The 26,979-nt window shown below is 40.3% G+C and overlaps 1 protein-coding gene across 5 annotated transcripts in view; it reads right to left on the bottom strand.

The window, feature by feature from the left end:
• Positions 1-26,979, bottom strand: part of dlgap4b (discs, large homolog-associated protein 4b) — a 134,032-nt gene that overhangs the window by 27,720 nt on the left and 79,333 nt on the right. For 3 of the 5 annotated variants that reach the window (XR_014197128.1, XM_082136120.1, XM_082136117.1), the window contains exons 2-8: positions 26,831-26,880; positions 18,262-18,753; positions 15,845-16,644; positions 14,375-14,598; positions 11,716-11,814; positions 9,552-9,702; positions 8,522-8,762 (exon numbers count right to left, since the gene is read on the bottom strand). Coding sequence is in view for 4 of the 5 variants with exons in the window: in XM_082136120.1 (XP_081992246.1) it covers positions 8,522-8,762; positions 9,552-9,702; positions 11,716-11,814; positions 14,375-14,598; positions 15,845-16,644; positions 18,262-18,685 (1,939 nt within the window). In the remaining variant the exon portion in view is untranslated. The remainder of the gene's footprint in view (positions 1-8,521; positions 8,763-9,551; positions 9,703-11,715; positions 11,815-14,374; positions 14,599-15,844; positions 16,645-18,261; positions 18,754-26,830; positions 26,881-26,979) is intronic. The other 2 variants (XM_082136118.1, XM_082136119.1) reach the window with 2 other exon arrangements.

Genomic DNA, 26,979 nt, shown 5'->3' with positions numbered 1-26,979 from the left:
GCGGGAAAACAGTAGCAAATGCCTTAGCTCCATGAGTATATCAGAGCCTATGGTCACGTGACGGCCGTAAAGCGATACGTTCTCCAGGTCACATGACCTGGCCAACGACGGTCCGTCTTCTCCAAACTTACATAGGCGGTATTTCAAGAGGGCAGCCCCGATCGGAGCATTAATAGTGTCAAACGCTGTATATTGGCCTGAGGAATCATTTAAAATAACTCGTATGCGTCAACTCTTTAGGTCACAAAGTCCACGGTGTGGCTTTAAATGCTGTAAAACCCCAAAGTGAAGAACTATAGCAACAGCAGTCATGCAAACACAAGCTCTAGACTGCCATGAGAGGAGTAAAACCAACAGAGATCTCTCTTTGTAATATACATCCTGTACTATCCACTGTTTAGAAGTTGTAAACAATCCGATCCAGCAGCAGAGAATATGCTTTTGTGTGCTTTAAAGTCATCAGAAAGGTCCCTTTTGATTCCATGTTGACTTTAACACAAATACTGCCACCAAAATTGCAGCTACAGAATTCATATCTACAGAAACCATCTAGAAAGTATGGCATTAATGCTGCACGAGGCTCTCCAACACAAGAGCTTGGAGCTTAAATGGAGAAACGGTTAAATAATTGAGCAGATCCATGAAAAACATTCCCGTAAGTGCAGAAAAAAAAATCTTGGAAGCTAAAAGTAAGGAGGCCCATGGGAGTCACATCCTTTTCTATCTATTTTTTTTAAATGATCAAACATTGTTATATTTGTTATAAGCAAAGATTATTTTGCTCGAAAAAATGTCATTGGATTTTGAACATTTTATTTTGAATTTTGATTTAACATGAATTTTTTACAAGAATGTCGATTCACACACATGATGTATTTACCTCAACTAGTTTCCTGATTTATTATATATATATTGCATAAACATTTATACATTGAGAACTGGTAAAACCCTAAGAAGCTTCTCTCAAAAGCTAAAACAGAGGAATTCCTAAAATTAATCCCAATATGTCAACCAAAGATAATGGAAATATCAAATAAAAATGTTTTTTTCAGGATAAATAAACAGCAGCCAATATCACAGATGATACGCTACTTAATCGAGAGAAGCAGAAATCATGATCACGATTAAAATATGATTACCTGTTAGGCTCCATGTCATGAGAGATGCTGGAGAAACATGCTTTATGCAAGTCGGTCATTGTGAAAAAACTAGATGCATTGTTTCATTGTTTCAGCACAAACATCCTGGGAGTTGGCTGACTATTTATCCAACTCACTGGACTGATACAACTCACTACTTTGAATGTCTTTTGTTGCATTTCCGGAAGTGCACTACAAAACATTATACAAAAGCTAGACATCAAGAGAGCGCTTACAAGAAAGAGGCTCTTATAGATGCTCACAGAAAACATCTGAACAGGGTGTACTGTTTGTGTAAAACATCATCAGCCCCTCAATCAGACTGCATTTATGATCTCTAGTATGTATAATTTTCTCCAAGGCCTGTTATCAGAACTGCAGATGAATGAACCCGTTTCAGAGCGATGCACGGCAATTAAAGGTAGGGTAGGCAATTTACGAAGCGGCTAGAAATAAAAATTGCTAGCAATAAAAAATTTGAAGCCCACCTTCCCTTCAAAGCGTCTCCAAAACCACACCTCCTTCAAAACACATGAACGAATACAGCAGGGAGCAGACCAAAGCATCACGAGAGACGGCGGTAAATTACCTAATGTCACAAAGGATATACATTACAATAATAATGAACGTAACCAACTTAAAGAGCACTGCCCTGTACCACCTGACTGCTGCAGATTCACTTCGTCGTTGATAGAGTTGACATTGAAACGCATAAATTTGAGTCACGAACAGCACAGTGTGTGTATAACATCACGGGTTTCCATCTCTTCCGAATTACAGTAGTTATGGCGTGAACGGACCGAATGCAATGATTGGACGAACATTTTATAGTCCTTCGACTTCCACAGACGATATATACATATAAATAAATTTAGACCACTTAACTTAGTGATTGCTATCAGGATATTAAGAGACTTTCAACCAGCATAAAAAATTTTTTTTTTTAAAAGGGAACAAATCGCCTACCCTGCCTTTAAATGCAAAGAGACACCTTTAACTAGAGCGATGTGTGTAATGTAAAACCTCTTCATTGCTGTAATGATAAACACAGTGAATGCTCCTGTCTGACAGGGCGGTCAAGTTCAACTACTCTAGAGAAGTCATCATCAGCTCTCTTAAATCCCATTACAGATGATACTTCCCCATGGAAACTCATGACAACTGTTATGGGAACACTGAATTGCATTAGGGTGTGTGTGTGTGTGTGTGTGTGTGTGTGTGTGTGCGTAAGAGAGAGAGAGTGTGTGTGTGTGTCATTAATAAACTGTACTTCTAAATAAATGTGGAGAAAAGACTAAGCACTATAGAAATAGTCTGTATAATAACATAATAAATAAAATAAAAATATAAATTATCACAATAGAATGTTATTATTTTAAATTAATAAGAGCACTTGCTATTATTATAATCATAATCAATCCCACGGAGAAATACAATCGTTGGACGTGAAATATAATTGAAAAATACGTAAAATAATTTGCCATATTAAAGAATACCACAATTCTAAAGCGAAAACTCACATGTGTGAATGTATTCGTACGTTAATGTCGTTCCGCAATATGAACAGAAGTATCTGGTTCTCACCTGCTCTCGCGCTGGAAACGATGCTCAACTCGTCGCTGTTTCGCGCATATAAAGAGATTTATATCAACGCACCATCATCATCATCATCATAAGAGCGTCCACGTCGCGGAAAGAAAGAACCGTGTGCTGGAAACGCCTTCGTGACATGCAGCGGAGTATTGTTGAAGGAAACAACGCATTGGGAATCGCCATTTGACAAACGAGCTGTCAGTCATTTTTTGCGTGTATGCGATTGGTCAACAGAACGCTAGATCCCGCCTCTTAAATGTGTGACGAAAATACTAGAGCCCGCCCCGTTCTGATAATAGTAGTGAATGAAATGGAGAGGGGGCGGGTCTCTCTCTCTCTCTCTCTCTCTCTCTCTCTCTCTCTCTCTCTCTATGCAGTAGGCTAGCATTCAATACAAAAAAATACATTATATAATTGAGCAGAGTATATAAAAAAACCCAATACATTTCACAAAAGGAAGCAACATACAAAATAAATACATAAATATTCGATATATATAATATATGCAACTCCATTCATAAATTTACATTAGACAAAAAAAACCAAACATCAAATCTAAAGGGAGATTTTGTCACCAAGTCCATGACACATGGAAGACTGGAGCTAGATATCATATGGTTCGCATGCATGTTCTTATGTTTCATAATTGTTTTAATGATTAATTTGATTAATTTGACATTTAATGGCAGTTCCATTATGACAAATTACCATAAATAATGGGACAAGCATGAGCTGCTGTTGGGGCAGGCTGTCCTTTATCCCGGGAAATGTGTGTGTGACTAGATGTTAGAATTAACTCATTGTTCACCTACATAAATGCATATAATAAAAATAAAAAGTGCTTAAAATACAAACTTTTGAATGACTGACTTTTGCATTTCAAACTTTATTGCACTTCAGTTTATCTTGTTATTAGATCAACAACATGACTCATCCTTTATTTTTATTGAAAATATGGGGAAAATAAACATTGCATGTTTAATATTAACAGATGCATGAATTCTTGAAATCCCGTTTTTTTTTTCTTCTTGTGACAGAAGCCATCCAGAGGTGTTTTATTATGTTTATTGCGGTCAGACTGTATCTGATGTCTGCGATACTAACTCAAGCATAGCATAAGTCAGTTCTGGCAGGTCATGTTAGTCAAGCTTGCATCAGTGACTCACAGCTGATCCACGTCTACCTATAGGAATACAACGCCTATCACTGTATACCAGAGGTGGAAGTAACGAATTACAACTACTCACGTTACTGTAATTAAGTAGTTTTTTTGGGTACTTGTACTTTTTTGAGTATATTTTTAAATCTGTAATTTTACTTGTACTCAAGTACATATTAAGATAAGTAATCTACTTCGCTACTTGTAAAATCACATTTCGTTACTGAGTACAATTTGAATTGATATTCAAATCTTTGAATGGCATTTCGGTAGCCAATAAAAATATTCGATCGTAAACGGACCAATAAAACCCCTGATATTTGGACTGAATGAAAGCCGCCGCAGTCGCAGCAGGGTTTGAAGAGCTGATCATGAAGGAGGCGAGGAGCTCAGAGTGATTAATGGCTGGACTGAAAGTTTGGAACAACAAACAACTACATAGTAGTATTGTCAAAATATCTATATTTTACCAGCTGCGCGTTCTCATTCTCTCATCTCAACGACAGCGAGTTTGACACACCCGCCTCCTCTCAGCGCGGGATTGCAGGTAACGTTAGGCCTATTACGCATAATTTTATTAATACCTGCAAGTTTCTATGGCATATTTTAATGGCAAATGTCACGAACAATATTATAACGCGAGGGCACATTCATGTAATCGCAGAAAACTGGACGCGAGCTCTCAAATATACGAACGAACTGGACTCGGATATTGAGTGTGCGCTCTCGGACTGTGTGTCATATCATGTGCAATCGCGAATCTCTCCAAGTGGTTCTCACTGCAGACTCAAATGACGTCCAGCTCCAATCTCTCCATGCTCTTGAATTAAACGCTGTCAAAAGCTATGAAAAATCTAGTCTTTTTGCAAATTAAATTCAGTTGAATTGAAATCAAGCTTCCTTGTGCTGTGTGTGAGCTATTGCAACAGTTCACGTTACCCTATTGTAAAGACAAATACACTGAGTGAGTAAATATTAGATTATTGTAATGGTTATTGATCAATGTTTAAATATGTAAACAAAAGCCTAAATTAAAATCTCACCTTATGAAGTGGACGTGTCTCTTTAGAAGACTTGAATTAAACTTTTCCATTCAAATAGATTACTGTTACAATGAGTGTTGTGCTTTTCAATGCTTGAAAATAATGATTGCCTTGACAAAATGGATGGACAATTTAGATATTAAAATATTTAGTATGTAGTAGTTTTCCCGATGGTATTAAAAATTATAGGCTAGGCCTACTGAATATTGACATATTTCAAGGTGTCATATTGAAGTTAGAAATTCCAGTATCCACTAATTAATGTCCTTTGACAATAAGGTAAAAACGTGTTAAAAGTAGCTATTTTCTACATAAATCTATGATTTTGTTGAATATTTTTATTGGTAATGCATTAACTATCGCCAGCTAAAAAGTAATTAGTAACTAGTACTCTGAGTAGTTTTTGAGAAGAGTAATTTGTACTTTTACTTAATTACTTTTTTGACACCAGTACTTTTACTTGTAATTGAGTATTATTTCAGCAATGTAACGGTACTTGTACTTGAGTACAAATTTTCAGTACTCTTTCCACCTCTGCTGTATACATATAAGCTCCTTCAGGATTATATCAGCAGCTATCTCGTTTCTCAGGAGCGGATTACCCTCCTCCCTCCCCAGCTCCTCCTCTCGTCAGTCAGGATTTGGCATTCTGATTCCCCTTTGAATCAGACTAAATTCTCGAATTATGTTGTTTATTAAATTTTTTTAATTAAAGGTCCCATATGGTGACGCTTAAAGGGATACTTCAGGATTTAGCATTAAGCTTTGTATCAGTAGAAAACCCGTAGTGTTTTTGAATTACCGTGCTTTCCTCCCTCATATTCCCCTGAGACGAGAGATTTATGTATTTTTTGTCTGGAAAAAATCCTCAGATGACGCAAAATTCGTAATTTTGCGTCATCGGAGGATGTTTTGGCCAGAGGCTAAAGACTACAGCCAGTAGGAGGGGCTGTCCCGCAAGTGTTCAACCCGCCCATAGAGGGTGGGATCTCACTTACAGAATGTACACATAGTGTCAGCCATCTTTCTTTGGAAGATAAGCTAACAGGCTCTTGTTCTGTGGAGAAAGCTGAGTAGTAGGAGAAAGCTGAGTATTAGGGGTTACCATCCTCTTTTTCCCGGACATGTCCGGCCGTCGAGATCGTCCAAAATGTCCGGGATTCGGCTTTTGCTTTCTGCAGTCGCCATTCATTGTTTACATGCACACCTTTTGTTTCAATCTAACTGAATTTATTCCGATTGGTGAATCTGAATGTAAAGTTTACAAGAACGCTAAACAAGTGATCGGTTGATGTGCTTTTTTAACATTGATAAGAAAATTCCTGCTCCTCCGTCGCTCATCAGTAATCACTCCACCGGCCTCGTGCCGTTCTCCCGCGGCCCTCAGCCTCGTCCTGCTCGCCACAGTAAACATAATGAATGGCGACTGTAGAACGCAAAAGCCGAATCCCGGACATTTTGGGTGATCTCGAAATCCTGGGCAGACTCGTCATGGAGACTCACTAGTAGCCTAGTCTTGTTGTTTAGCTGCGCGCTCTTACTGGTGGGCATGGCTTGGGAGTGGCCTCGTAGAGCAGCGAAGCAAGTGCATTCTGGGAGTTGTTGTCTTTCATCCACAAAAGCCAAAAATAAATTTTCTGGCTTTTCTCAGTCTAGAAAGCTCCAAATTCGAAAATAATTTCACATTTCTACTACATAAATGGCCCATTTTAAATACACATTCATCTTTCCAGCGGTGAAATATCCCTTTAAACTTATATTTGTACCATTTATATGTGTACATTAAACACTCATTTAATAGTGTTACCAAAAAAAAATTGTGTTGGGTTGATTTTCCCACACTTTTCTGAGTCTTCCTAAATGTTCACGTTCATGTTTGAAAGTCACAGAAACCACTTAGACTAGAGTGAATGATGTGTTTTCATGTTATTATCATACTTTCGGTGCACGGCACATAGCGTTACCTGACACACGGCCACCTACTCTTACCCCCGGCTCTCTGTGCACCGCTGTTGCCTGGAAGAGGCAGCGGTGTCAGCAGCATGAAGGTCCCCTGTGACCGCTGGTAGACCATTATAGTACGACCTTATTCGTAGTTTTATAAAATAATGCATTTCTCATGGCCGGTTTTCAAGGACGACTTAAAGGAGCATTTCACCCATGGGAACATTGATCTTTATTGAAAGTAGGTCATATATGTAGTTGAAATGTAAAATAAATTTAGAATTTGGTGCCTTCTTGACCGAGGAAAGACAGAAAGTAACTTCAGGACGCATTTGTATGAAAGACAACAACTCCCACAACGCACCACATTGCACAGCTCTGCAAGCCACTCCCACTAATCCAGAACAGCGCATATCTGCCTATCAGAGAAATGACTCTTCCGTCTACAAGGCTAGCTACCACCAGAGCTTGAAATTCATTTCACACAAAATGTCTAGTTAGTTGGCGAACTCATTAGTGAATTACTCCTCGTTTGTATTTCTTTCGAAATGGTGAATTATTGCATAGTACCGGGATGTTCAGTCAGAACATATGCAGTGCGAAAATAGGATGGTTCACAACACAAACGTCCGTGTCCTCGTCTGATTCAGAGATTTCGTCCAGGAGAAATTGGCATCGTTGAAATTCTTTGCTGCAGATGGACTCTATCTCTGTGTCCATAGGTGAACAGTGAGAGCACAGACACCACCAGTCCGCCCCAGCTCGAACCAGTCCGGGCTCCTCGTCCGCAACAGGCAGGTCAGACTTCCGAAATCCTCTTCTTCTATATCATATTGAGTACCCTCCGCTATTGTCGTAACTTCACATCTGGCTCCACAGCGCCTGTTAGCTTAGCTTCCAAACAAGATGGAGGATATTGCTTTCAGTTTCAGAGTTTCACTGATCTGTAATAGGTCTGTAGCGTGAGTGGGTCCCACCCCCTGGGAAAGATGAGGAACAAGTGTTTGTAGTCTCAATCCCTCTACAAAGATATGGGACTTCTTGCTTAGAATGACGCAAAATGACGATTTTTGCGTCATTGTGAGCAGGAACTGAAACACTGAAATCCTTATTTCTCCCATCTCTGGGGAAAATGAGGGAATAATGCACGACCATTCAAAAATATGACTGGGTTTCTAATGATACAAGGCTTGATGCAAATGGGTGAAGTGTCCCTTTAACTCCAGACATGACTCTTCTCGGATTCGAGAAAGGGGGCGGGGCTAGGTCGAGTTTTGGAACACGACACCCATTGGTTACCCGGGTTCTACGTAGCAAAATACATCAAATTCTAACTGGCCCGTTTAGCTGGGAGGCGGTCTAGGTTTGTGGGGGGTGAAGAAATGGCGGCAGTGAGTGATTTCATATTTTCACAGCTTTTAATTTACACCCCCGAGCCTATATGACACACAGAATCCCATAAAAACCCATTTTCACCATATGGGACCTTTAATGATATCTGCAATACATTCATGTTGGTTCTGTTCTGTTATCGCTGCATGGATGCGCAGGGAGTTCTTGCCCAGAACAGAACCATACCGCCAATCCAAACTGTATGCTAATTGTCAGTCGTATTTGACGGTAGTGGTCCTGACAGAACTCACCGGTGTTGTTGCTGTAGGTGCGTACGGTTGTGGTGGCGGTGGGCGGCGGTGAATCAGAATCCATTGATGCCGTGTCGTCGTCGTCTTGAGAACAGCCCGCCTGAATGGCACGAAGGTAACTGTGGCTGCGGGACCGGAAGCATGTGGGCATGGGCATATCAGGAGGCTCAGCGCATCGGGAGTGAGGATGCATGTCTTCCAACTCATCTCCGTAATGCCGGCTCAACTCCATGTCTCGCATCTGGAGGGGCAGCGGAGGGAAATGTGGGTTGGCAAGATTGAAATCGAACATTAATGAGTGCACAGTGTGATTGGTGTGTGCATGCATTCCAAACCTTCATGAGACTAGAGCATTTTTATCTGTTCAGTTACTAATTAGTCATTTAGCTGATTCATGTGCAAGGTTTCTCATCTTTTGCAGTGATAATCTCAAAGGTCACAAGTGACACAGATAACTCAGCCCATTAATGAAGTTACTTAACAGAAAGACTCATCATTTTCAGTGCAAATTGTGTTGGGTATTAATCTCTATACTCATGTAATTATGATGCTTCAGATGATTTTCTGCTCAGTCCGTGTCATTGTGTACAGGTGAACTCATCATCAGCCGCATCTGTTGTCCTGTGATACAAAACCTTCTGATAAAAAGTTTTTCTTTTCTCCATTCTGGTTCCTTGACACTGTTACCTTTTTCGCCTTTGGCTTGCTTTGTTGGGGACATTTAATTTAATTTATTATTCAACAATATTATTGATCTGCCTGCATTAACACCATTATATGAGAACTGAGCTGGATGATGACATCCCAGTTTTCTCCAGAGCGGCTATATATATAAATGAACTAAATAAATAACTTGTTTACAACAAAAATGAACCATCACTGAACTTACTTAAGCTGGAATGTGATGCTATTTTCTTCTAGAAACAAACTTTGTTGCATTATTTTTCCTGTTATCTCTGTAAAGCTGCTTTGAAACGATCTGTATTGTAAAAAGCGCTATATAAATAAAGGTGACGATGTACTTTCTGACCTGACTGATGCAGCTGCCGCGTCCCAGTGTGCTGCAGCCCTGACTGAACTGGTCATCATCATCCCAGTTTGGGAACGGAGAACCGCCTCCGATGCAGTCCAGGTTATCCAGACTGCGATTCCCAGAGTACTCCCGCAGAGAAGGAAGACAACTGAGGACGGGAAGGGGAGAGAAGAGAACAGGCAGGAGATGAGAGAGCGTCAGATGAGGGAACTCTATAATCTATAATCTACTGCAGGGGTTTTCAAACTCAGGCCACAAGGGGGAGCTTCGGGGTCCGTGGAAATGTGTAGAGAAAAACATTGTAAAAAAACAAAGAGAATTTATTTTTATTTTTTAATAAATAAATTAAAATACATTAAAATAAGTAAATAAATGAGTACATAATTAAATAAACAAATACATATATATTATTAATATATATTAATAATAGATTTAAAATATTAATAAAAAATAAACCTGATCGTACAGTACCATAATAAGTAAAAAAAAAAAAGTATTAGTGTAACCTAATAGAATCTAAATATATTTTGAATAATATTTTAAGATATTTGTAATTAATATTGCATTTTTATACAATAAACTTTATAGACGCCTTTTAAATGTAGGAATGGTCCCTTGCATGAGGACCATCATATTTGGGGGTCCATGGCATCCAAACATTTGAAAACCCCTGATCTACTACACAAAAAGCTAATGGAAATGGTGAAGCTGTAACGCCACTACTGAAGAAATATTTATTTATTAGGACATGAGATGAGAAACTGGAAATCTTTCCAGTTTTCTGTTTAAAAAATGAATCCATTCATCTGTTCATCCATCCATCCATCCAATCATTCATCAGCCATCCATTCTTTTAATCATCCATCCATCCATCCATCCATCCAATCATTCATCCATCAAATCATTCATCAGCCATCCATTCTTATAATCATCCATCCATCCATCCATCCAATCATTCATCCAATAATCCATCAGCCATCCATTCTTTTAATCATCCATCCAATCTATCCATCCATCCATCCATCCATCCATCCAATCATTCATCCATCCATCCATCCGTCCATCCAATCATTCATCCATCCAACCCTCCAATCACTCATCCAATTATCCATTCAATCATCCATCCATCCATCCATCCATCCATCCATCCATCCATCCATCCATCCATCCATCCATCCATCCATCCATCCATCCACCCATCCATCCAATCATCCATCCATCCAATCTATCCATCCATCCATCCATCCATCCATCCATTCAATCATTCATCCAATTATCCATTCAATCATCCATCCATCCATCCATCCATCCAATCTATTAATCCATCCATCCATCCATCCATTCATCCATCCATCCCTCAATCACTCATTCAATTATCCATTCAATCATCCATCCATCCATCCATCCATCCATCCATCCATCCATCCATCCATCCATCCATCCATCCATCCAATCATTCATTCATTCATTCATTCATTCATTCATTCATTCATTCATTCATTCATTCATTCATTCATACATTCATTCATCCATCCATCCATTCAATCATTCATTCATTTATCCATCCATCCATCCATCCATCCATCCATCCATCCATCCATCCATCCCTCAAATCATTTATCCAATTATCCATTCAATCATCCATCCATCCAAACATCCATCCATTCTTTTAATCATCCATCCATCCAGGCTGATTGGTGTCATTAGTCTAGTGACCTCTTGAGACCTGAAAATTGCTACATAGAGAGATATTTCCTCAAAAGGTCAAACACACTCTTCAATCAGACTGAAGCGACACTGCTAATGACCAATCAGCAAAGTACCGTTTCCACTCGTCGTCTTATCATTGCTTTTATGGAAGTTAGGATGAGCATTAGCAGAGCTTACAAACTCTGAGGATGCTTTCTCTCTCCCCAAATCTCATTAGTCTTCAATGCAGCAATGCAACCAAAACCCCAACATTAAATCCCACTTGTCCACAAATGGGCAGTACGGAGAAAGCAACCTCAGAGACTAAACATCTCAGAGTAGGAGAACTGTTTCAACAATGAGTCTTGGCCAATAGTAAACCAATTTTCAATCAGCACTCCTAATGTGAGAGGGTTTGAGGAAAGCAGCGCTGGTGCGACGGCTCCTTCAGTCGGTCAGCCTCTGCACTGACCTGACAGAGCGCCCGATCTGCTGCAGGGTAGTAATGTTACGGAGGGGGGACCAGAGAGCCTCCAGATCCCCCTGAAGCATCGAGTAATCCAGCAGACGGCTGGAGAGAAGGCAGGGGTGCAGGGTAAGACGGGAGTGGGGAACGGGGAGGAGCTTTATATAGTACAGAGAGTGGGAGGTGCTTAAACTAGAAGAGGCGGGGCTTCCAACCATGAGTCACTTTGAGTGAAGAATTCAAAAGAAGGGAAACTTATAACACACAGAGAGACAAAGGCTATGTTCAGAACAGCATACTATAGCCGCGTTTCCACCGAAATTACCCGGAACAATTTGTCCCAGGAACTTTTTTTCGCCCCGGACCTGTTGCTGTCTGCGTTTCCACTGCGGTCTAAAGTACCGTGAAGATTAGGCAAATTAGTCCGGTGACGTAGGACAGTGCGCTACTTTGCAGTTCCCGCTGGATTTCATCCGAGCCCGAACCTCGTTGTCGGTCCATCTGTCATATTTTTTAAACTCCATTGTTGATTCGAATAGCAAACGACTGTTACTGCACGCACCGGTCTGAACAGATGAAATGGTGCGTGGAGTCAATCAATCAAGATGCGGCCAATCAACCAATCAGCGTGTTCATTGCACAAGTCCCACCACTGAAAGTTCCTGAACTTTGAAAAAGTACCACCTTGTGAGCAGGGACTTTCTGAGGAGGAAATATTTACCCGGAACTTCATTTAGTTCCTAGTTCCTGGGGAAAGTTCCTGCGGTGGAAACGCGGCTTAACATACTTACTATTACTATTTCAGCACAAGAAAATTATTCTATGAACTATATGCAAATGTTCTGTATTCATTGAATCCCAGAATAGCATACTCTATTTGCTCACTGTGCAATGATTAATGAACCAGCCGTGAATCATTATTTGACTGAACTGGGAAAGGTTTTTTTTAAACAAAATGTAACTAATATGATAATCGGATGTTTCTCACATGCATCATGATGAGGTCATGTGGCAACAATGTAGCATGTTTGAAACATAATTTCGTTGTTTCATTTACTTTTTTAAAAGTTTAATAATGGTTACATCATTTAAATGTTTTATTTACTATTATTAAAAATAGCAATCAGACTACAGTGTATACTGCATACTATTCAGTAAGCAATAAGCTAGTATATTATTGCGAACAAAGCCTAAATCAGGGTTAGGAGAGGATGGCAAGAGAAACACATGTCCTCCCAGTCATACTTTATCACAAAACCTAAACAATTGTGTAAAATTATACTGAATATTAAGTATATTTGTAGAATGTTTCAGTATTTTATTATTGTTAAATAAATCTAAAACTATAAAACAAGCTGAAATATAAATAGATTGAAAAATGTAAATTAAAAACTGAAATGAAAAATTTAACTTAAATTAAATTATCAAACTAAAACTGGAATAAAAATAAATTAAAGCTATAGAAATATTAATGGCAATGGCATCAATCTAATTAAAATAAAATAAAATAATTAAAACTTGAACTAAAATTATAAAAGAAAACTGAAAATATAATTCAAAATATCAATAAGTACTATATATTTAGTCAAATATTTTATTTAGCTAAAATAGCACTGGGGTCATTGTACAAATGCAATGAAATTCATCCAGCACAGATGCAATTATTCATTTAAATCAGCATAAATGAAAGGCACCACAACCAATATAATAAATATTTGACAATAAACGACTCATACTGGAATGAAACAACTCATATGCGTTTTTGAGATTAACATGTATTTACATTTACATGTACATTACATTTACATTCATTCATGTACACAACGTGATCTGATCTTTACCAGACACCTGTGGGGGGGCAAAACCCACAATTGCTGACGGTGGCCATGCAGACTTCATGTCCACAAGCTCCACAAAAATAGCAATATTGCTGTTTAGGAGCTTTGCTGTTTTTAGTGTAACGGAGGCCAGCTAGTAGTCACTGTGCGAGTAAAACCTCACTCTGATCTCTATAGGACAGATTCTAGAGGCTGCAGTCTTTAGCCTCCTTGTCAGAGCGCCTGACTCTCACGTCGGAGACCTGGCTTCGAGGCCCAGAGCGGGGTGAGTAGGACCCGGGTTCGCGGCCCAGAGCGGGGCGAGTAGGACCCGGGTTCGAGGCCCAGAGCGGGGCGAGTAGGACTTGGGTTTGAGGCCCAGAGCGGGGCGAGTAGGACTTGGGTTTGAGGCCCAGAGAGGGGCGAGTCGAGGCCCAGAACGGGGCGAGTAGGACCCGCGTTCGAGGCCCAGAGCGGGGCGAGAAGTACCAGGGTGGAGGGGTTACACATGTGAGCAGGAGAAAGATTGTGGAGAAGTACAGCATATGGAGAAGGAGAGAGACTAGCTGTGCTTAATCTAGCACATGAACAAGCACAGCTGGATTCTGAGTGTGTTTGAGAGAGAAATAAACACAGGAAAACTCATCCGGATACAGAAGGCATAAAATAAAGCAGCTCACACCTCAGCAAACCAGTGTGTGTTTCTGTGTTTTTTACCCTATTATATCTCCAGCCTTCGGCACAGAAACAGGTCGCTGGGGTTTTGCATACATTGTATTAATGTTTAAATAGACAGATTGTAAAGAACTGAAAAATAATATGTGTGTGTATTAAACATGTGCACTTACTTTCTTGAGGGGAACTGGTCACTTAGTGATTGCTGTGTTGCGCGTAAGTAGCTCTGCCTCCGTGCTGTGCTTTTCGGTGAAGGTTTGGGACTCATATCGGAGTCGTCGCTATCCTCAAGGTCGGCCATGGCTTTCACGTAACTGCCGCTACGCATCCGTCTACAGGGGATCTCACCCATGGGAACGCTTCTGCCCAGAGTCCCAGTCCACTCGGTGGAGGGCATCTGGACAAACACCAGAGAACACCATCAGACAAACATTTTTTTTGTGTTTTTGTTATTGAGAGGAAAGCGTGCAGCACATATATACTGTATATATATATATATATATATATATATATATATATATATTCATCTTAATGCTGCTTCCAGCATTAGGATGTTCACTAACAGTTCACCATAGCAAAGGTATATCTTCTTTTTACCCCTAAGCAAATAAACTTGCCATGAGCATATCAGGGCATTGAAACATTTGCAGTATATACTTTGGGTTTGACACACCTTATCTAATGACACTCTACCGCTCCCTTGTCTACTGAGGTTTGATACCACCACAGTAAACACAATAAAGGTCCTTGCACACTGAGTCGGAAATTCTCGTCCGACATTTCCGCACGTTAAAAAATAAACACGACCTCATGCTATGTCAATCACGCTTACACACTGCCTCCGAAACTTTCATCTAGGGCTGAACGATTAATCGCTATAACCGCACGCGATTTGGCAAAGACTGCGATTATTTTATGTGCAGCTTGTCAGTGAAGCTCGGCTGATTGATAGTAAATACTGCCCCATTTGAACACCAGAGGGCGCTCTCATGCAAACACGATAAATATGCCCCGCCGCAGAAGTACAATAATGCGCATCATTCCAGGAAATCCCTATCGCTGTAGCTGAATAAACAGAAGATAGAAACGCTTTGATTAAACATGACTTATAAATACACGACTGCCTTATTCTGTGTAAGAAGCTCATCATCTCACAGAAGGAGGAGCTCAACTGTCGTTATGTAGTGAGTTTGGAGTAAATGCATGTTATTAAATGTTGTCTGTTGTTGGACAAGAGGTTTATAAATGCTTCTCATGTTTTGGAAAGATGTTTGACGCATGTTGTTTTTTCAAATGCACGTTATAAGCGACTCAAACTCACAGTGCTTTCAGAGTGAGCAGCGTTTACAGAGCCGTACATCAATGACAAGCTGCGCATAAAAAATAATCGCAGCCTTTGCGATTTTAAAATCGCGATAAGCCATCTCGATTTAAGTGTGATTACATGTAAAGTGCGATTAATCGTTCAGCCCTACTTTCATCCGTCATAAAAAAAATCAGATCGGGTTAGAATTTCTGCGTTTTTCGCATCCGTAGCAAGCATTTTAAGAGGTGTTTTGACACTTTAGAGCCACCGAATGACGAATACGAAAAAACGCATATAAAAATTTAGGACCTTAACTGTGTTTAATTCATGCACTCACCCTCCCTCGCACCTGCAGTAAGTGGCAGCCCAGGTCCTGCTGGACGGACTTGGACTTCAGGAGGGTTCGATCCAGCGTGGCGGATCCCTTGTGGCACATTTGCCTGGAGGGTCCTAACGTAAGCGTGGACCAGGGTCCCGCTTTACTAAAGTTCCCATCAAAAACCGGCCCTCTCCCTCCTCCTCCTCCTCCACCGCCACCAACACCTCCAGGTCCCGGGAGTGCCGGGAGCCCCTGGTGCTTGAGGTCACTGTTACTCTTTGAAGATTTCAGCGTGTGCTCGCTGATGGTGCTGTAGCCCTGCATGAAGTACCTGGACGCCACTTGGCCCTCCGGTCCCGGCCCCGGTCCCGATCCCACCCCTTGCCGGCCCAAAGTCATCATAGCCATGGGGTTTCTATAGTTACTTATATCGCTGTCCAAATCGTCAGAACTCCAGTATCCGGACATATTGGATCGAGGCCTCCGTTTTGCCGTCCCTTCGCTCTTCGCCCGGTCTTTGCTTTTACTCCGATGATGTTTGTCATCGCTGCCTGATGATCTGCTGTTGCGACCGTTCATGTTACCCTTGATGGCGGAGTTTTCCAGCGACTGAGATTTAGCAAAAAGTTTCTGGACGGAGTGAACTAAATAGCGTATTTTTCCCGGACTGTCCGTGCGTTGCTGTTGTTGCTGTTTCGTGGCTGTCACGGCGGTGCTGCGATGGTACTGTAACGTGCTGAAGCCGTCCTGTTGTCCCGGAAGCTGTTTCTCAAACTGGTCCAGGAGGTTGGGTGGCAACCGGTTCATCTTTCCGGCCCCTAAACGCCAAAAGAGCAAGAGATTTGATAGTCAGGAAGAACTCTATTCACATTAATCATAATCAGGGTTTGAAATTAACACCCGCCAAATGTGGGTAAAAATCGACCGTGGCGGGTAACGCTGTCAAATCACTAGCCAATTTGGTTGTGTTACTTATTACATTTACTCACTTTGCTGGGGACGTTCATGTAAGCGAAATCTGTGCAGATTTAGCGCAAATACTCAACTTGAGAGTCATCATGATACATTAAATACAGCGAATTGTGCAGAATCTGCTCGAATCTAGCTTACTTGAACATTCACGTCACTACGCAAAAAATAATGGCACGCTTGTTGTTCAGTTGCATTGAAGCAATAGCGAATATCCAAAAGCATTTAGTTAACAGAAAATACATTGTTATTTTCCAACATCCTAAATTTGTTCTTTGTCCTGTATTGATCTGTCCACCTAAAACACATTTTTGATGATGAGGATGAAAGAGGAAGGGAGGAGATGGCTGGATGACAGAAGTTTGTTGAAATAAGAAATGAATGTATGAAATCTAAATTATATATATATATACACACTGTGATGTAGTTAATCTGATTTATTTCATATTCTTTTTTTCTTTGGCTAGAATGGCCTCTAGAATGGTTCTGAATGGCCGGTAACCTAAATATTTAAAAGCCAAATTGGACGTTGAGTGAAAAAGTTAATTTCATCCCTGATCATAATCAACGTAATCATGTATGTGTAACCCTTTCGGTTCTACTCGCCCCGCTCGGAGCGGGAATCGAACCAGCGTCTCCGGTATGGGAGGTGGGCACGGTAACAAGGACGCTAAAGACTGCAGTCAGTCACTACTGTGCCTCTTGAGATCAGGAGAGTGAGGTTTACATGCATAGCTTTCACAAACTGGTGTCCATAACATATGTTGAGTAAAGTCTTAACGAAAAGAAGTCATGTAGAAGACAATTTTGGGTAACACTTTACAATAAGGTTCATTAGTTAACATTAGTTAACTACCTTAGTTAACATGCACTACGAATGAACTTCAACATTTATTAATCTTAGTTAATATTAATTTCAACATTTATAAATACATCATTAAAATCAACGGTTGAATTTGTTAACATTAGTTATTGCACTGTGAACTAAAATGAACAAACAATGAAGAGCTGTATTTTTATTAACTAACATTAATAAAGATTAATAAATGCTGTAACAAATGTGTCGCTCAATGTTAGTTCATGTTAGTTAATAAATTAACTAATGTTAACTTATGAACCTTATTGTACAGTGTTACCCAATTTTGTTCCTCAGATCAACTGTTAAGTTTCTCAACTTGGCGAAAGTTATTCGCCAACCAGCACTTAACCTCAGTCAAACATTCGTGCAGAGACTGACAGGCACATTTATGCCCATGCTTCAGTGGTAAATCAATTTGAATATCATCCGCATACAGATGATAGTGAATCCCAAATTTCTCAAAAATAAAACCTAGATGGAGCATCTAAAGGGAAAATAAAATTGGTCCCAAGATAGAACCCTGAGGAACCCCACACACAAGAGGGGTAACAGTAGAAGAATAATGCCCTAAACTGACTGAAAGACAATTTCCAAGACAATTTCTTACCCGATATAGTTGCGGATCCGCTGGTGATCATGGCGGTCCGTCCCACTCCGAGACCCATTCCCATGGACATAGACGTCCCCAGCGTCCCTGTGCTGATTCCCCCGATACTGTCGGTCGCCGAGTGACCGAACTCCCCCTGATCAAAGTGCGAGTTGTAGTGGATCCGGGGGAAGGTGCTGCTGGATGACAGCTGGTTGTTGAGGGGCATCAGGCAGTCGGGTGGAAGACCTCCCGGGCCGGGCGACGGGGAGAAGTGGTGCGGGTCCAGGGTCCCGTAGTGGTCCATGGCTGCCGGTACGTGGAACGGGGTGCGAGACAGGGTGGAGGAGGCAGACGGGGGGTACAGGGGGTCCCGGTGACAGGGGGAACGGGGCGGCTCGCAGTTGGACGGGTGACGGGTGCGCTGGGGGGTGTAGCCCTTCATGGCAAAATGGGGCGATGCCCCCCCACCCTAGATGAGGAGCATGAGCCCATTGGGAAGAAACAGAAACCCTGGAGAAAAGCAGACAATAGAAAGAATCAGAATATACACTGTAAAAGATGATTTTTCAAGGTTCTAAATAAAACAAGCATTAGTGGAGTTCGTTTTATGCGATTTCAGTTTTTCTATAATTATTTGTGAAATTGACTAGCATTATGAATGAAAATTATTCCAAAGTAAATCTTACACCATTTTTTATCCAGAGTTTGTGGTTGTTGTGTGTTAATCATTTATGAGTACTACTAATAGTGATGCTTTGCAAACATTACTTGTCTTTTGTGATAGACTGGCATGTCTACTGGCACGTGACTGGAATTTACAAGAACGAAACCAATAATCTACTCATGCATTTTACTTAGCCACAATGCAAATAGTGACATTAATGACATGGCGTGAAGGCCAAGTATGGTAACCCCTACTCAGAATTTGTCCACTGCATTTAACCCATCCAAGTTAGTGCACACAGATTCGTAGTGAACACACACGCTGCAAACCGTTTACACACACCCGGAGCCATTTTAGCTCCCAGGAAGCGGTTGCGGGTTAGGTGACTTTCTCAAGAGAAAATGTCCTGTCTGTTTTAAGAATCGAACCCACAACATTTGGGTTACCAGTCTGACTCTCTAACCATTAGCCTACGACTGCCCTAGTCCCAGCCTCAGATGCCTCAACGTCTGAGGGATATGGCACACTTCACTGGAAACACTTCAGGAGTTTCGAAGTCTTTGAAGAGATTGAATTCTACAGGATTTCCGGGAGATGTGTGTGTCGAGTTCTTTAATGGTCCGCCTGAAAACAAAGATGCCATGATGCCAAACCCCTTCATGGAAGAAGAACGTTGTCATGTTTACAACTGTGACAATGAGCATTTATCAGGATCAACTAAACATTGGGTTTCCAAAAGTATGTGAAGTTCATGGCATAGACTCTTTATAATACGTTCAAGAGTTTTACACACCGGTCTGTTATTGTAGGGACATTGACGTTACATTTTCACGCCCCTAAACATGACATGAAACAAATTGAACTGTGATTGGCTGCTTTACATGTCAGTCAGACGGTCCTTGGCCAATGAAAGCTGCTATGGAGTCCAGACCTTCTGCCATCAGTCTGAAGGTCTGACACGAGACTACGACTGCCCCAACTCTAGCTCCTTACCCTAACCTTACCCAACACAACTAAGTGCCTAACCCGGACCTTTACCCTAAACCTATCCTTAACCTAATTATAACCTTATCCCTAAAGCCAAGTCTTGACCCTCAAACAGGCCTTTAAGGTGGTGTCAGAAAGTGATGACCAGCCAAAATGTCGCCATTTTACTCTCTGTCCTCCATCCGAAGGTCTAAAACTCAAATTGGTCCTTACAAAGATAGTTGTCCAAACACACACACACACACACACACACACACACACACACACACACACACACACACACACACACACACACACACACACACCATTAAGTCACTCATTCCTGTAGTTTTTCTCTTCCTTTTGACCATCAGAATGATTGTGGTATAACACGTGACACAATTTTTCTTAAACCCATCTCTCTCTCTCATCACATGCCAGGATTGTGCTCACAGATGGGCTTCATGGAGGTAAATCGGATTGAATCGCTTGATTGCCCAGACCGTCTGCGCCGTGGCGTCACTCCTGCAAAACCTGCCTTCAGGAGACAAGCTTTAAGCTTTACAGGGATCAAAATCCTGCCTCAGTATCTAGATGTGAAAGAGCAGCCAGGGAAGGCAAACGGCACAGACGGCAGGAGACACAAGTGAGAGACACAGAAAAACAAAGAGTTAAGTGGACAGACGTGAGAGTTGAAGCAGAGCCACCCATCAGCGGGACACACACACACAAAGCAATATGTTTCCAGTGAGATTTCAGCTGAACTGAGAACAAAACACAGGAGCCACAGATGAAGGCAGGTGATGGAACAGCAGAGAAAAGGTCGTTAAATCTCAGAAGACGACAAAAAGAGCATAACATGCTGTTTTCTGTAAAACGCACACGCTTACACTGCAAAAAACATGGTCTTAATCTTTTTAAACATGTACAAATATCTAAATGTACAAAAAAAAAGCATGAAACAGAAGTTGTGCTCATCTTTTCTTTCTCATCTGTGATGTATATCTGAGTGAAATGCTTCTGGAACAAGAACAAATGTGGGCGGGGCTTGATTTTGTCTGTGAGGAATTGATTGGATGGTTGTGGTTTGCTATTGGTGGATCTCATGTGAGTGACAGGTTGCCCCGCCCTCGTCATCAGAGAAGAGAAGAGATGCTGCAAGAGGGAGTGGAAGTTATTCTGATTCAAGATTACCAGGAACATAAATTTAAAACAATAATGATGTGCACTGATAAATCATTTATAATAAGTACTGCAATATTCCATAAAAATTTTGATTTCATGGTGACTTTAACAATGCAGATATTAGGCATTAGTCTTATATAGCCACATGCAGCCATTATCAGACTCCAGGTAGATTTGGAAAAGTGGAGAAAATGACCAAAAATCGCTGCTGATGCTGGTTATTTAATGGTCAATATCAACACACAGTTCAACAGCTTAGATGTTTTGTTTAGATACAGCGCCACCTAGAATCAGAACTAGAACCATGTGTCCTCAAAATGACATAGCATTTATTTAACAGTTATAAGCCTTCCCTAAAAATATATCTACTAAACAATAAATTATTAAAAAAAAATTTGTCATAACCATCTCAAGATGATACAATCCAATTCTAATAGTGTATCTCACGTAACTTCCGAAAACTAAAAAAAAGATTGATTTGCAAAAGTGATAATAATGGTTTTGATAGGAGAATAATGTGCAAATATGTCTAAATGTAAAAAATAATGTCCACAAAATATGATTTCCTATTTCTTTTCTTTTGTTTTTGCAGTGAAATATGATCTGTGCATTTGTCTGTATGTGTTTCTGATGTTGTGTTGTTCATCCCATCTGTCTTAAGCCTGAGGATCTGCTCAGACTCTAATAAACATGAATTAGTCGGATGCCGCTGTCAAACACACACACACACACACACACACACACACACACACACACACACACACACACACACACACACACACACACACACACACACACACACACACACACACACACACACACACACACACACACACACCTCTGTTCACTGGAGAATTAAAACAGTCTACACAGATTGTTAGTGTGAATGTTTAACTCTAGTTTACAGGCCATATTTTTCAGACTTGTTGGTCAAGCGTCACCATCTGCTGTGGAGTGTGAGGTGTGTTTAGCACAGGTGGGCTCTGAAACAACACACACACACACACACACACACACACACACACACACACACACACACACACACACACACACAGGCTGCTCACTCATTCTGACAGCAGGGGGTGCTAAGAGGCAAAACATGGCACTGGACCACCTGAAAATTATAACAAAACTCTCCTCGAGGAAGACTCTGAAGATGAAGTGAAATCAAGTCAGGCTTGCAGTTATAAGCAACTGGTTCCACATTTAAATACAGATACAGTGACCCCAAAGTATTCGCACACTTAAGTCATATTCCAATGTCTGAATTCCATTTTATTATGTAATAAAATATGAAATTAAATGCCTTTATGTGTGTCTCAAATACAGCGGGACACTTTTCTTCATCATGTTTGAATGTCAATATGTTCAATCAGCTGGTGTTCAACAAAAAGCCATTCTTACACAGATCCTGATTGTGCAAATGACACACACACACACACACACACACACACACACACACACACACACACACACACACACACACACACACACACACACACACACACACACACACACACACACACACACACACACACACACACACACACACACACACACACACACACACACCTCTTTCTCACTTTCTATCACTCTCTTTCCCCCAGACTCCATCTACCCATCTACATGAGACAAGAACATAAAGACGCCATCATCACACAAAAAATCTGACACAGACAGACAGACAGACAGACAGACAGACAGACAGATTTCTTTCTTCTGTTGAACATAAAGAGACAAAGATATTTTGAAGAATGTTTGTAACAGTTGATGGTCCCCATTGACTTCCATAGTATTTATTTTCCTATGGTGTCGATCAACTGGAGTCTGGTTACCAATATCCTTCAAAATATCTTCTTTTGTGTTCAACAGAAGAAAGATAATTCATTCAGGTTTGGGACAACTTGAGGGTGAGTAAATGATGACAGAATTTTACTTTTTGAGTGAACTGTCCCTTTAAGGCACTATGATTCACAGCATCCAGGGAGGCAAGAAGACAGGAGGGAGCATGCTAATATATTACATCCCCATAGACAAGAATTGGCAAGAAAGTCAATTTCAAGAAAGTTTCTTCCTTGCATTAAATCAAAAGCAAAACTTATTTCTTAATTAGAACCCTAGCTTCTTTAATTTTTGTTTCCAATAATAAATGTGTAAACTAAAATTGAATGTGTCATCAATTATGATGCCCAGGTATTTATACTCCAACACTAATGTGATCAAATTCCTTCGCAAAGTTCGAAGAGCGCTGGAACTATCTAAAGAGGCTCTAGAATTTGATAACCACATAAATTTAAAATTAACTTGAAAGTATAAACCCGTGCTTGAATAATATCAAAAGCAGATTATAAATCACCCAGAGCTTGTTGTTTCATAGGAGCAGAGCAATAGATGGTGAAACCTTGCATTTTCAATAATAATGTCAAGACAATTTATATGTATATAGTGAATAATAATTGCCCCAGTACAGATCCTTGGGGGACATTAACCATTTCCATTGGGTCTGATAGATCAATAGATCGATAGATAGATAGATAGATAGATAGTCAGACAGACAGACATATATATATATATATATAGATAGATAGATAGATAGAACGATAGTCAGACAGACAGACAGACAGACAGACAGATAGATAGAACGATAGTCAGACAGACAGACAGACAGACAGACAGACAGACAGATAGATAGTCAGACAGACAGACAGACAGACAGACAGACAGACAGACAGATAGATAGAACGATAGATAGATAGAACGATAGTCAGACAGACAGACAGACAGACAGACAGACAGACAGACAGCGACAGACAGACAGACAGACAGATAGATAGATAGAACGATAGTCAGACAGACAGACAGACAGACAGACAGACAGACAGATAGATAGTCAGACAGACAGACAGACAGACAGACAGACAGACAGACAGATAGATAGAACGATAGTCAGACAGACAGACAGACAGACAGACAGACAGACAGACAGACAGACAGATAGATAGTCAGACAGACAGACAGACAGACAGACAGACAGACAGACAGATAGAACGACAGACAGACAGACAGACAGACAGACAGACAGACAGACAGATAGACAGAAGGATAGTCAGACAGACAGACAGATAGATAGATAGATAGATAGATAGTCAGACAGACAGACAGACAGACAGACAGATAGATAGATAGATAGATAGTCAGACAGACAGACAGACAGACAGACAGACAGACAGATAGATAGATAGATAGATAGTCAGACAGACAGATAGATAGATAGATAGATAGATAGATAGTCAGACAGACAGACAGACAGACAGACAGATAGATAGTCAGACAGACAGACAGACAGACAGACAGATAGATAGAACGATAGTCAGACAGACAGACAGACAGACAGACAGATAGATAGATAGTCAGACAGACAGACAGACAGACAGATAGATAGAACGACAGACAGACAGACAGACAGATAGACAGAAAGATAGTCAGACAGACAGACAGATAGATAGATAGATAGATAGATAGATAGATAATCGGACGGACGGACGGACGGACGGACGGACGGACAGACAGACAGACAGACAGACAGACAGACAGACAGACAGACAGACAGACAGACAGACAGACAGATAGATAGATAGATAGATATGAGTGATATCAGTGTGTCCCTGAGAAGGTCTCATAATAACCTTGTCCTCATTACATTTTGCAATTCTGCTTTTTGCCCTATTTCCACAGCTCCAAATATATATTCTCTCTCTTACACACACACACACACACACACACACACACACACACACACACACACACACACACACACACACACACGTGTCCTAACCAGGCGAGACACAACATGCTCACAGCCACATCTGCTCTGTCCGTAATGAAAGACAAACACTCACAGTGCATCAGAACAGGACTGATTTTTCACACACATCTATATTTACACGTACAAGAGAGAACAACACGAGCTGAAGTAATTGGCCAGAGCGACGCCACTGAAATTAGAAGCAGAGTGACAATAACCTGTTCTAGGGCTTGTTGCGATCGCGGTTAAGACAAAAACTCATTAACACGGAGAGATTTGATCACTAATCGCATTGCGCCTGGTAAGAAGACGGTGTCAGAGACGGTCAAATGTGTTATTAGCTCATTATCTACTTCAACTGAAGCATTTCTCGCATGTGTGCTGGTCTCCTAATAAGACTGACTCCTTTTCCTTTCTATAATCTTCTGCACGGTGACTTAAGATGATTAATCTCATGTCAATGGGCAGAAGAATATAGAAAGGAACATAGAAATTATAGAAAATATGGAAATTGTGACCAGGCGTCTGAAGTTCTTTGGTCCCCAATTTTTTTTCTCTTTTAATGTTGGAACAAAATGTCAAAATCAGCATGAAATCCTTTAATTCCAGCATGTTTGCTGTGAGCATGAGGCATATCTCTGCATGTGTGTGTGTGTGTGTGTGTGTGTGTGTGTGTGTGTGTGTGTGTGTGTGTGTGTGTGTGTGTGTGTTTGCTACCTTTTAACCATAATCCTTCCCTCGCACTTTGTAACATATCTTTCCCGTGTGGGTCAAAATGACCCGAAGCCCTAAAATTACACTTAAATATATATTTTTTGTCCAGAAAGCTTATTTCATTTAATTTTGATTATATATTTAAAAATAAAAATAAATCTAATGCAATTTTTAGTACGATTTATTTTTATTTTTTTATTTTATTTACTTTTAAATGACTATATTTTATCAATAAATAATACATAATTAATAATTTAAGCAGATTCCACACATTCTTTCGACTTACATTAAAAAATAACTCACAATTCCATGCACAACCCTTTTAATTCAGCTCAAAATATCTTACATTGGGTGTGTTTGCCGACCTCTTGTGGAAAAAATAATAATAACATGATGTTTCATGACTCTATGGAGCAAATGAGCTGTTCCGCTGGGTCCTAAAGTCATTGTCTTCAGAATGCATTCAGATACACATGTAGAAATTATAAAATGATTTTTGGGTAAAGTTTTAGCATTTTTAGTTAGAATATTGAGTTTTTCTATGTGTACTGAAGCATTCCTCGCATTCCATTCATTCCTAAGGGGGTCAAATTGACCCGCGAGTGAAGGATTTGTCACTTTTTAAAAATCACAAAACTCCTCGAATTCATAAAAACATATTTTGTGTGTGTGTATTTGTGGTTCAAGTGAGACAAAAGTCCTCGTTCATCGTCTTTTTAAAAAATGAGTTTCAGGTCAAAATGACCCGAGGGAAGGATGTTCAACTAAATAGGCCTATAGTTACAAGTCAATTAAGCAACAGTTTCGCAGCATTAAAAAAACACAGTATTTATTAATATGACCTACTGCCCAACACCGTGAAGTTGGCGTAAAAAGGTTACCTTTTACAAAATGACAAATCTTACTGAGCAAAAAGCTCATTTACGTCTCAAGTGCTTAACGATGTAATACGATACAAGGTCAAAGCAATTATTTCATTGAGCTAATAATGAGCTCGTCTAAAGAGGCCATGTTTGCATAATGTGTTCGCTGTGGAAATTAATAATGAGAATCTGAATTTTAAAGTCAAAATTTACAATTTTAATGCAAACGGTGTGCTATGGAGCATATGACACCAGCCGAGGACACGACGCAAAGGACAAGCAAAACTTTTTACCCAAAGCACCTTAAGAGTTCACTCATAACAACAGTGATGTATCAGATGATGATACTATGGTATTTTGGTGTGAAATGATGAGTAAAATCATACTTACATTTGTAGGTCATCCTAATTCTGTGCATCAAAACCAGCCGGTGAAATTTCCTGTTGAAACGAAACACATGTGGAGTCATTAGCATATATGCAAAACTAATACAGATCAGTGTTATATTCATGAGACCGATCTCTCGTTTAGAAATGACT

This window comes from Leuciscus leuciscus (assembly GCF_965113295.1).
Source record: "Leuciscus leuciscus genome assembly, chromosome: 14".
NCBI classification, from domain to species: Eukaryota; Metazoa; Chordata; class Actinopteri; order Cypriniformes; family Leuciscidae; genus Leuciscus; species Leuciscus leuciscus.
This window is presented reverse-complemented; position numbering and strand designations above follow the sequence as displayed.